General features: G+C 43.8%; 1 protein-coding gene across 2 annotated transcripts in view; it reads right to left on the bottom strand.

The window, feature by feature from the left end:
• Positions 1 to 12,495, bottom strand: part of CRMP1 (collapsin response mediator protein 1) — an 89,941-nt gene that overhangs the window by 22,362 nt on the left and 55,084 nt on the right. For both annotated transcript variants that reach the window (XM_069744823.1, XM_069744824.1), the window contains exons 7-8: positions 7,696 to 7,764; positions 145 to 265 (exon numbers count right to left, since the gene is read on the bottom strand). In XM_069744823.1, the coding sequence (XP_069600924.1) occupies positions 145 to 265; positions 7,696 to 7,764 (190 nt within the window). The remainder of the gene's footprint in view (positions 1 to 144; positions 266 to 7,695; positions 7,765 to 12,495) is intronic.

Here is a 12,495-nt window from a genome sequence, read left to right as displayed (position 1 = left end):
GTAGTTAAGAATTATAAAGTATATAAATCACAATATATTACAAGTATCCATCTTTGTAATAATAAAGAAGAAAGAGGATGCGACCAATTTAGTGACCGATGTGTAGGCGTGGCTGCAGGACTAGTATGACTGGTTCGAGCTTACCTCTCTTCCTGGCTTGTGCAATGACATCAGCAGAGCTCTTGCTCATCACTTTGGTAATATAGACAGGGGCGTTGATTTGGCTTGCTATGGCAATAGCTCGGAATACTGCTTCAGCTTCAAGCTGGAAGAAAAAAAAATATAGTAAATCCTTAAAGGGATTTTATTATGAACAAAGTTAATTTTAATCAACATTTTAAATCAATAGATTTTGGAATAATAATATTTCCACAATTGGATGTGTTTAAATAAAATGTTCCTGTGCTGAGATAATCTTATACATGTGCCCCTGCTGTGTACTGTGCAATGGCCGTGTCTGACCGTGCAGGAACATGGTCTGATCATACCACAGCTCCTGGGCAGGGGAGGAAGCAAAAGAGTATACAGACAGGACATTCTCACTGATCTAACTGTAAAGAACCTTTTCCTATTTAGCTGTCGGAATTGCTTTTCTTCCACCCGTAATGAGGGCCCCCTGGTCCTTAGTATGGTCCTTGGAAGGAATAAGTCATGTGCCAGTCCTTTGTTCTGGCCACACATATATTTATACTGAGGGGAAGAAAGAATTAACAAGGCAGACAACCCAAACATTGAGCACCAATTAAAAGAGGTATTTTCAAGGCATACTGTCATGATCCAGGCCGGGTTTTGAGTCCTGTTCTCCGCTTCCTGGTCTGGGGTTAACTTTACTCTGCCTCATTTTGGGTTCAGGTTTGTTATTTATCTGAATCCTGCAGGCGGTGTCAGTTATAGTTTCTGCCTACGGCGTGAGTAGCTGACCCTGCTTAAAGCCTGATTTGTCCTGTTGCCTTTGCTTACTGTGCCTGCGTTTGTTTACTCCTCTCTTCCCGTCCCGACACTGTGTTTCCCCTTCCCGAGGTACTTGACTCGGCTCAGACCCTGACCTGCTTTTGTCTCTTGCCTTTGGTATTTCCGCTCCTGAACGGTATTGACCTTTCTGGCTTGTCTCTGACTCTGTGTTTGTTTATTCCTTTGGTACTGCACTACTGACAAATGTCACCTGGTGGTAGGCTCACTGCTGCGCTGCAGGTCTGCTCTGGCAGTGTGCAGTCCTCCAGCCACCCTAGTGCCATCTAGTGGAGCTTGCATCTCCCTGCATAGCAGCAGCGTGACACATACACAAAAATCTCTACATTATTCTTTAACCAGTTCCTAACTGCCTAAATACTTTAAACATTCAGGCGGTTCTCACTTTACTCTACAGTGACATTTCAAAATGACAATGCAGAGTAAAGCTGCTAAAGTTGAACAAAATCATGAAGGTGTGGGAAGCTGTCTGTCAGACACAGCCTGACTCCCCAGAAAGAAAAGCAGAGATGGTTATTGCCAACTTTACTGTCCTGACCGCTGTATTCACAGCGTTGAACAAGCGCTGTATATACAGTGTACATTATAGTAAGCACTAACAGCTCTTCCTCCCCTGGATCAGTGATCAGATTGCCGGCTGTAGGGAGGGAGTAGCAGCTGTTGAGTCCTAACAAACCCAGTCAGCTCTGCTAAGCAGAAAGGAGGCTGAATTTCCCTGTGAATGGGGATAATATAGCAGCCCCAGTTACATGGGAAACCAGTAATAAAAATGTATTTATATATTAAAAATGCCCCTGACAAAGGTCTTTTGAGAACTGTTGAGGGGCACAATGTATAACATAAATGAAAATAAAAAGCAAGAAAAATAATTAAAAAAACAGACATTGCCAGTACAAATTGTTGTTTTCTGCCTGATACAGGAAAGATATATATCTTGGTACCGTGTTAGCCAGTAGATAGGAAAATATTTAGAATTGAGAGTCCTCAGTGGTTGATACCTTTTAATGGCTAACTGAAAAGATGGTAACAAATTGCAAGCTTTCGAGGCTACTCAGGTCTCTTCATCAGGCAAAGACTAATAGAAATTCTGAAGACTCACATATTTATGCACAGCACAGAGAAAAAAAAGGGGGGGGGGGAACATGGATAAGACAGACCATGGATAAGGCAGGTAACATGAAGCAGAATTACCACGAGTGATAAACAGTTACGTCCATAAATATTGGGCCAGTTCTTAGATAAGAAATTTTTTAATCAATTTCATCCCACCATCAACTTGACACTCAACTACTCCTGCACTGAAATTAACTTTTTGGACACCATCATTAAGTTGCAGAACAATGAAATAGAGACATCCCTGTATAAGAAGCCAATCGACCGTCCAACATACCTTAAATGGGACAGTTTCCATCCAAAACACATAAAAAACTCTATTGTCTACAGCCAAGCCATCAGATACAATCGTATATGTTCCAACCCAATGGATAGGGATGAACACCTTGGTCGCCTCAGAAAGACCTTTTTGAATCAGGGCGACCATCCAAGAACAATTGAAAACCAGATTACAAGAGCCACCAGGATATCAAGGAATCACCTGCTACATTACAAAGCTAAAGAAGAAAATAACCGGGTACCTCTAGGAGTCACCTACAATCCAAATCTGGTGGCGCTATGGGGAGCTGCACGGAAATTACAACCTTTACTACAACAGATGCCTGATTACAATCTATTTTTCCAGACCCCCCACTACAGTGTTTTAGACAGCCCCCAAATCTAAGAAGCATCATTGTCAAGAGCTCCCTGTCCTCTCCAACAGCTGCAGGTACCTTTCCTTGCAACCAGAAAAAATGTAAAACCTGTCAATTTATAATGACCACGTACAAGATAAAGATCCCAACTCACATCAGGACTACAAGATCCCAGGTACTTTCAGCTGCGTCACTTCTAAAGTGGTGTACCTAATTATTTGTACTAAATGTCCAACTGGGGGTCTGTATGTGGGGGAGACAGGGCAGAAGCTTAGAACAAGAATGAATTCTCACCGCCACACAATAAGAGAAAAAAGAATGGATCTACCTGTGGCAATACATTTCTGTCTCCCAAATCATAACATTATGGACATGAAATTACTTGTGCTAAAAGGTAGCTTCAAATCTCAGAGAGACAGAAGAGTCTGGGAATATAAACTGTTGATGACCTTTGACAGTCTCACTGCAGGAATGAATGTGTCGTACGGATTTATGTCTTTTTACATCAACTAAGGAACTTGCCCCTCAGACTATGAGGGGTCATCACAACAGAACCAGACCCTAATCAGAGGACAATAAAACAATCCTTATCTAAGAACTGGCCCAATATTTATGGACATAACTGTTTATCACTCATGGTAATTCTGCTTCATGTCACCTGGCTTATCCATGGTCTGTCTTATCCATGGTTTTCTACCCTTTTTTTTCTGTGCTATGTTGTGCATAAATATGTGATTCTTCAGAATTTGTTTTAGTCTTTGCCTGATGAAGAGACGTATGTAGTCTCGAAAGCTGCAATTTGTTACCATCTTTTCAGTTAGCCATTAAACGGTATCAACCACTGAGGACTCTCAATTTAAAATATGTTTCCTGCCTGTAACCCATAAAAGAAAGTGTATAAAAATACATTTTATGAAAAGAGAAACATTTTTTAGATCCGTTAAAAACACATCTATGATAAAGCCTGAAAATGTGCCTGGTTTAGCAATAGGGGAAACTGTCCGGATCCTCAACTGGTTAATAAAAAAAACCTAAATACGCAAAAAAAAGACGGGAGATTTGCTGGAGTGATTCTTTAACCCCTTAGTGACGGAGCCAAATTTTTGAAATCAGACCAGTGTCACTTTATGTGGTAATAACTCTGCAACAGATCCCAGTAATTTTTAGATTGTTTTTTCATGACACATTACACTTTATGATAATGGTAAATTTAGGTCAATATGTTTTGTGTTTATTTATGAAAAATATCAGATATTTGAGAAAAATGTTAAAAAATTAGCAATTTTCAAACTTTTCATGATTATCCTTTTTATCCAGATAGTCATACCACAGCAAACCATTAATAAATAACATTTCCCACATGTCAGCTTTACATCAGAGCCATTTGTAAAATGTTATTTTATTTTATTAGCATTTTAGGAGGTTTAAAAATGTAGCAGTCATTTTTCATTTTTTTCATGGAAATTAAGAAAAATTATTTTTTTAGGGAACTATCCATGTTTGAAGTGACTTTAGGGGTCTCATATATTGGGAAACCCCCAAAAGTGATACCATTTTAAAAACCGCACCCCCTGACATATTGAAAACTGCAGTCAGGTAGTTTATTAACCCTTCAGGTGCTTTACAGGAATTAATGCAAAGTGGCATGACAGAAATGAAAATGTGTATTTTTACCACCTAAATGCCTCTAACGCCTGAACAGGTTACAACAGCCGTCAGACTCTAAGGCCGCTATTTGGTCGTGAATTGCCATCGCAAATATCAGGACCACACAATCATGATCTGAGGGCACCAATTGGGATAAAGAGGAAGAAGCCACACTCTGTTAACCATTTATAATGATGTAGTCCCTATTGACAGCAGCATCTAAGGGGTTAAACAGATTTGGCCGGGGCAAACACTTATCGTGGCTGATGCAGCAAGTTGTCAGCTATAGTGTACAGCCGACAGATGCTGGATTGTCACCTGTATAGTAATGCTATTCTCTTATATCTCAGGTCAGTTAAAAAACGTATTGGCGGTCATTAAGGGGTTAAGAGTCAGTAATAAATTAGACGCAGTAAACTCAGATAGTGGTGGCTGCCGGAAGTGCATCACAACTAACAGCAAATATTAAGAGTACTAGATGGTGGCCTGATTCTAACGCATCGGGTATTCTAGATTATGCATGTCCACGTAGTATATTGCCCAGCCACGTAGTATATTGCCCAGCCACATAGTATATTGCCCAGCCACATAGTATATTGCCCAGCCACGTAGTATATTGCCCAGCCACATAGTATATTGCCCAGCCACATAGTATATTGCCCAGCCACGTAGTATATTGCCCAGTCACGTAGTATATTGCCCAGCCACGTAGTATATTGCCCAGTCACGTAGTATATTGCCCAGCCACGTAGTATATTGCCCAGCCACGTAGTATATTGCCCAGTCACGTAGTATATTGCCCAGCCACATAGTATATTGCCCAGCCACGTAGTATATTGCCCAGTCACGTAGTATATTGCCCAGCCACGTAGTATATTGCCCAGCCACGTAGTATATTGCCCAGCCACATAGTATATTGCCCAGCCACATAGTATATTGCCCAACCAACGTAGTATATTGCCCAGCCACGTAGTATATTGCCCAGTCACGTAGTATATTGCCCAACCAACGTAGTATATTGCCCAGCCACGTAGTATATTGCCCAGTCACGTAGTATATTGCCCAACTACGTAGTATATTGCCCAGCTACGTAGTATATTGCCCAGCCACGTAGTATATTGCACAGCCCACATAGTATATTGCCCAACCAACGTAGTATATTGCCCAGCCACGTAGTATATTGCCCAGTCACGTAGTATATTGCCCAGCCACGTAGTATACTGCTCAGTCATGTAGTATATTGCCCAGCCACGTAGTATATTGCCCAGCCACGTATATTGCCCAGCGACGTAGTATACAGCGCAGAGCCACATTAGTATACAGCACAGCCACGTAGTTTATTGCCCAGCTACATAGTATATAACACTGCCCATGCAGTATATAACAGTGGCCACGTAATATCTAGCACAGCCCACGGAGTATATAACACTGCCTATGTAGTATATAGCAGCCACGCGGTATCTAACACAGCCCACGTAGTATACAGCAGTGTGGGCACCATATCCCTGTTAAAAAAATAATTAAAATAAAAAATAGTGATATACTCACCCCCTGGGATCCACCGAAGCTCCGGCGATAGGCGTGCGGCTGCCGCCATCTTCCGTTCCCAGGATACATTGCGAAATTACCCAGATGACTTAGTGTTCTTGCGAGACCGCTAAGTCTTCTGGGTAATTTCGCAAAGCATCGCTGGGAATGGAAGATGGCGGCCGGCGCGAGAGGCTCGTCGGAGGGTGAGTATGGCAGGTTTTTTGTTTTTTTATTATTTTTAACATTACAATTTTTACTATTGATGCCGCATAGGCAGCATCAATAGTAAAAAGTTGGGGACACACAGGGTTAATAGCAGCGGTAACGGAGTGCGTTACCCGCGGCATAACGCGGTCCGTTACCGCCGGCATTAACCCTGTGTGAGCGGTGACTGGAGGGGAGTATGCGGGCGACAGGCACTGACTGCGGGGAGTAAGGAGCGGCCATTTTCTTCCGGACTGTGCCCGTCGCTGATTGGTCATGGCTGTTTTGCTGCGACCAATCAGCGACTTGGATTCCATGAAAGACAGAGGCCGCGACCAATGAATATCCGTGACAGAAAGACAGAAGGACAGAAAGACGGAAGTGACCTTTAGACAATTATACAGTAGATTTGTTGCTCAATTATTATTATTATTATTATTTTTTAGCTCTGATAGATATCTCATGATTTTAATTGTAGGGCAAGCACCTATACAGCTCTATGACTACTATGTGAACTCAGAATTGATAAGACAGTGTTAATTTTTATCTTTAAAGTGTTTTGAATTATTCAAAAATAAAATAAAAATGCACAATATTTATATCTATTTACCAATAATTTTTCTTCAGAAGCTGCGATGGAAAGCTTTTTATTACTGAAACGGCAAAAAAAAAACTTGCTGACAGTATGTCCAGAGGGAACGCGATGAAAATTTTATCATCCACATCGTAACTTTACATTATATACAGTCGCTTGATCTTTCAAGGACGTTGCCGAGAGCGGCGAACCTGAATAATTCACTGCTCAAAATGTAGCTGATTCACCGTAAAATGGAGGAGATCCAGCGAGCATCAGGCAGGAGTGATATTCCCTTTTTCTTTATGTAGCAGATCTACCCTCAGGGAAAGTCATCAAGTCTGGTCCAAGAATAAGATTGGGGCATGTGACCCCGACACGCGTTTCGCCAGGATACTGGCTTTTGCTAAAGTCTACAGGGCGGCAGCAGTGGTGGAGTCCACCCATATAATGTCTGATGAGATTTACCCGAGTTAACCAAGTTATAGGTTAAAAAATCTTTTATGAACCTCGAAAATTGTTTCTTGTGTTCAGTGAGATATTGATTGAAAACTTACTTTGCAAAGGGGATGCACTCATTTATGCTAAGCAGTGTGTGTATGTGTGTGTGTGTGTGTGTGTTTTAAACAACCATGAAAGGAAATAAAGAGTTATGCATGTTGAAAGTCAAAGTGGCGAAAACTAACGAGAAAAAAAAAAGCTGGTCTATGAGGTCTTTTCAGGCCATTGTCATGTAACATGCTGTCTACCTTCAGTCGCCACTAGAGGGAGCTTAGGAGCTTACTGCAGACAGAATATACATTGAACTCAATAATAAGACAGTATATGGTAACCTCTTAGGCGCCCTCTAGTGGTGACTGTCAGTAGCTAGAATGTTATTTTTTTTTTTTTAGATTTTTACTTAGTCAAGGAATTAAATGATATGAATCCAAAACAAGAGTGAAAATTTAGGGTTTTTTTTAATGTAAAAAGTTTAGCTGGTGTTAAATGACTGAATAGCAGAAATAAACACAATGCACGTACCTCCTCAGGTCGGCTCAGAGCATGTCCTTCCGGTCCAGTTATGCCCATTTCTAATATCCGTTTTTGTTCCTATTCAATAAAAATGGAGAAAAAATAAATAAAAAAATATGTTGGAAGAATACAAGATTGTCTGAATTGTCCATTTAATGATCTGCCTTAATATCACACATCACTTTGAGGAATGCAAATGTGTGAACAGGGACCAAAGGTTCCTTATTCATGTGATTAATGGAGATCTTTTATTTATCAATATTGAGTTTTACAAACAATGGAGTCCGGAATAAGATTTTCTACCAGTATAATCCATGGCTTTCACTGCAATATACCGCTACCTCTATAGAGGAATATGGCGGACGCAGCGCTCACAGTACAGCCAGGTGTAACACTTGGTGCCGTATTAGTAAATGTACTAAATTATGTTTAAAGGGTTGGATATAATACGAAAAAAATGGCTTTCTTCCAGAAAGAGCGCCACCCCTGACCAATGGTTGTGTGTGGTACTGCAGCTCTCCAAAATTGTTCAAAATACAAACAGTGCAGGGTTTAACAATATAACTTACAAGTTGTTGAATGGAAATAGACCCTAACTAAAGATTCTAAGATTAAAAAAATAACGTTTATCAAACTATAACGATGATAATGAGATTGTGCTTGTTTAAAAATACAGAGTCGATATTAGATAGCGATGTCCCAATTTACTGTAATAGCCATTAGGGGTGAATATAATTCCTCCTCTCACAATGAAATTGGTGTATCAATTTCATCTGTCTGATGGCTATTACTTAGGCCATGTTCACACAGTGCGTTTTTTACCGCGGAACCGCGGCGGTTTTGCCGCTGCGGTTCCGCAGCTGTTTTCCATGCAGGGTACAGTACACTGTACCCTATGGAAAACAGGACACACTGTGCACATGGTCCGGAAATTGTAAAAAAAAAGACGCGCTGAATAGCTCCCGGAAAAAAGAAGGAGCATGTCAATTCTTTTTCCGGAGCCGCAGCGGTTCTGCACCCATAGACCTCCATTGTGAGGTCCAAACCGCAGTAAAACCCGCAGATCAAAAATATATCTGCGGGTTTTACTGCGATTTGATGTGCAGAACCGCTGCAGCAGGAAGTGCGGGGGAGCGGGCGGAAGTGCGTGGGCGGAGTGTGGCTGCCCCCCCCGTGTTCCGATCCCGCCCCCCCGTGCTCCGATGCCCCCCCCAGTGCTCCGATGCCCCCCCCCCAGTGCTCTGATGCCCCCCCCGTGCCCTAATCTCCCCCCCTTATACTCACCCGGCGTCCCGGTGTCCGTCCGGCCGTCTTCTCCCTGGGCGCCGCCATCTTGCAAAATGGCGGGCGCATGCGCAGTGCGCCCGCCGAATCTGCCGGCCGGCAGATTCGTTCCAAAGTGCATTTTGATCACTGAGATATAACCTATCTCAGTGATCAAAATAAAAAAATAGTAAATGACACCCCCCCCCCCCCCCTTTGTCACCCCCATAGGTAGGGACAATAAAAAAAATAAAGAATTTTTTTTTTTTTTTTTTTTCACTAAGGTTAGAATAGGGGTAGGGGTAGGGTTAGGGGTAGGGTTAGGGGTAGGGTTAGGGTTAGGGGTAGGGTTAGGGTTAGGGGTAGGGTTAGGGGTAGGGTTAGGGTTAGGGGTAGGGTTAGGGGTAGGGTTAGGGGTAGGGTTAGGGGTAGGGTTAGGGTTAGGGGTAGGGTTAGGGGTAGGGTTAGGGGTAGGGTTAGGGGTAGGGTTAGGGTTAGGGGTAGGGTTAGGGTATTTTCAGCCATTTTAACCCTAAAAAAATTCCTAGAAAACACACAGACTCTGGCTAGAAAACTGCATCAAAAAAACGCATCAAAAAACGCATCAAAAAACGCATCAAAAACGGACCAAAAAAGGACCAAAAAAAGGACCTGCGTTTTCTGCCAAGAGCTGCAGTTTTTTAAAAAACAGTCAGGAAAAAAAAAGGATGGAAATCCTGAACGTGTGAACATACCCTTAGGTGTAAGTATTATTCAATACTTCCCCATATGAGGCCTATCAACAGTAACCGGACATTGAATTGTTAATGTCAATGGTGTTTTAGCCTTGGGGGCCGCTCTATGGCATATGTCACCAATATGGACTAGCTGATCTAAAAGGTAAAACAGCTGCCTCCCGACATGTTTCGCCATTACTGGCTTCTTCAGGGGAATGAGGCTGCAGCCATCACACAGGTGAAATTGATACAGCAAGGGACTACTAAAGAAGTATGTTCTAAATGTTGTGTTCCCCTTTCGGGAACCATTATTTTTATATCAGATTCAGGAGGGGAGGATTGCTGGGGTGGTGCTACTTGGATTGGCCTCTGCTTTTTATTTTTTCTTCAACATGATGGTATATTAGCTCCAGGTTACATTGGAAACTCTGCCTTCTGCCTGCACAGCAGAGCTGACTGGGCCTCCAATGACACAGCAGAGCTGACTGGGTCTCCAAGGACACAGCAGAGCTGACTGGGCCTCCAAGGACACAGCAGAGCTGACTGGATCTCCAAGGACACAGCAGAGCGCACTGGGTCTCCAATGACACAGCAGAGCTGACTGGGCCTCCAATGACACAGCAGAGCTCACTGGGTCTCCAAGGACACAGCAGAGCTGACTGAGCTTCCAATGACACAGCAGAGCAGACTGGGCCTCCAATGACAAAGCAGAGCTGACTGGGCTTCCAATGACAAAGCAGAGCTGACTGGGCTTCCAATGACACAGCAGAGCAGACTGGGCCTCCAATGACACAGCAGGGCTGACTGGGCTTCCAATGACACAGCAGAGCAGACTGGGCCTCCAAGGACACAGCAGAGCTGTCTGGGTCTCCAAGGACACAGCAGAGCTCACTGGGTCTCCAAGGACACAGCAGAGCTGACTCGGGTCTCCAATGACACAGCAGAGATGACTGGGGCTCCAAGGACACAGCAGAGCTGACTGGGTCTCCAAGGACACAGCAGAGCTGACTGGGTCTCCAAGGTCACAGCAGGGCTGACTGGGTCTCCAAGGACACAGCAGAGCTGTCTGGGTCTCCAAAGACACAGCAGAGCTGACTGGGTCTCCAAGGACACAGCAGAGCTGATTGGGTCTCCAAGGACACAGCAGAGCTGTCTGGGTCTCCAAAGACACAGCAGAGCTGACTGTATCTCCAAGGACACAGCAGAGCTGACTGGGTCTCCAAGGACACGCCAGAGCTGACTGGCTCTCCAAAGACACAGCAGAGCTGACTGTATCTCCAAGGACACAGCAGAGCTGACTGGGTCTCCAAGGACACAGCAGAGCTGTCTGGGTCTCCAAAGACACAGCAGAGCTGTCTGGGTCTCCAAGGACACAGCAGAGCTGATTGGGTCTCCAAGGACACAGCAGAGCTGATTGGGTCTCCAAGGACACAGCAGAGCTGTCTGGGTCTCCAAGGACACAGCAGAGCTGTCTGGGTCTCCAAGGACACAGCAGAGCTGACTGGGTCTCCAAGGACACAGCAGAGCTGTCTGGGTCTCCAAAGACACAGCAGAGCTGTCTGGGTCTCCAAGGACACAGCAGAGCTGTCTGGGTCTCCAAGGACACAGCAGAGCTGTCTGGGTCTCCAAGGACACAGCAGAGCTGATTGGGTCTCCAAGGACACAGTAGAGCTGATTGGGTCTCCAAGGACACAGCAGAGCTGACTGTATCTCCAAGGACACAGCAGAGCTGTCTGGGTCTCCAACGACACAGCAGAGCTGTCTGGGTCTCCAAGGACACAGCAGAGCTGTCTGGGTCTCCAAGGACACAGCAGAGCTGTCTGGGTCTCCAAGGACACAGCAGCTCTTGCTCACTCCAAACACACAGCTACTGCATGACCACTGGGCCCAGAGGACGAAGCGTCGTCAGCAGGGCCGGACTGGCCATTGGGCAATTCTGGCAAATGCCAGAAGGGCCGGTCTGGTTGTGGGCTGCTTTGTCTGCTACATTGTTAACAGAATCTGTGTTCTCAGGACACCCATACTGTTAACAGTTGTGATGAAGCACAAAGTCACTGACTCCGTCACTTACCCAACATGCCATGGGTATCATTTGAAATATTGATCTTGTAGTAAATCTTTCTTTCCTCCATGCAGGGTAATATTAGTAATATATCCCATCTGGTTCTTGGGGACGAGGACAACATGGGCCTGTGTGGTTTCAAATGCCAGGACTGAATTTCAGCCCCAGTCCGCACCTGGCCGTCAGCGCTTCCTATACTGTATACCGAATGGTTGTTCAATTTTGTGCTTACAGAGATAGAAAAGGCAGAAGCGATAATAAACCATCTCTGCCTTCTCTATGGGGTGTCCAGCTGTGTTTGACAGCCAGCTCCTCGCTCCTGCAGCTGCACAATGCCATACAGCTGCTATACTATGCATCATTGCAGAGCAGAAAGCAGATTGCCCGAACATTTATAGTCTATGGCTGGTCCAGAAGTAGCTAAATTCATTTCTGTGTGCAAAAAACATACATTTTAAGTATTGTTTGTCATGGAAAACTGAACTATGAAAAAAAAAAGTGTTGCAATTTACTTCTTTGCCACTAGATGTCAGCAAACTACACGCCAGGTTAATAAGAAAGCTTCTTGATTTACGACCTGCAGTAAAACTGAAGTCAAATACCCAATTGACTTTACTGGAACTAATAAATACAGTAAAACATCCTAAAATAACAAGGAAAAATGAAATTTTAGTGCGATGGTCCAGTAAACATAGTATACGATAGAACCAAATATCTATCACTAAGAATCTGGTCTATGTAAATGGATGGTTTTCTGCGTGAAAACTA

Source organism: Ranitomeya imitator, chromosome 1 (genome assembly GCF_032444005.1).
Source record: "Ranitomeya imitator isolate aRanImi1 chromosome 1, aRanImi1.pri, whole genome shotgun sequence".
NCBI lineage: Eukaryota > Metazoa > Chordata > Amphibia > Anura > Dendrobatidae > Ranitomeya > Ranitomeya imitator.
This window is presented reverse-complemented; position numbering and strand designations above follow the sequence as displayed.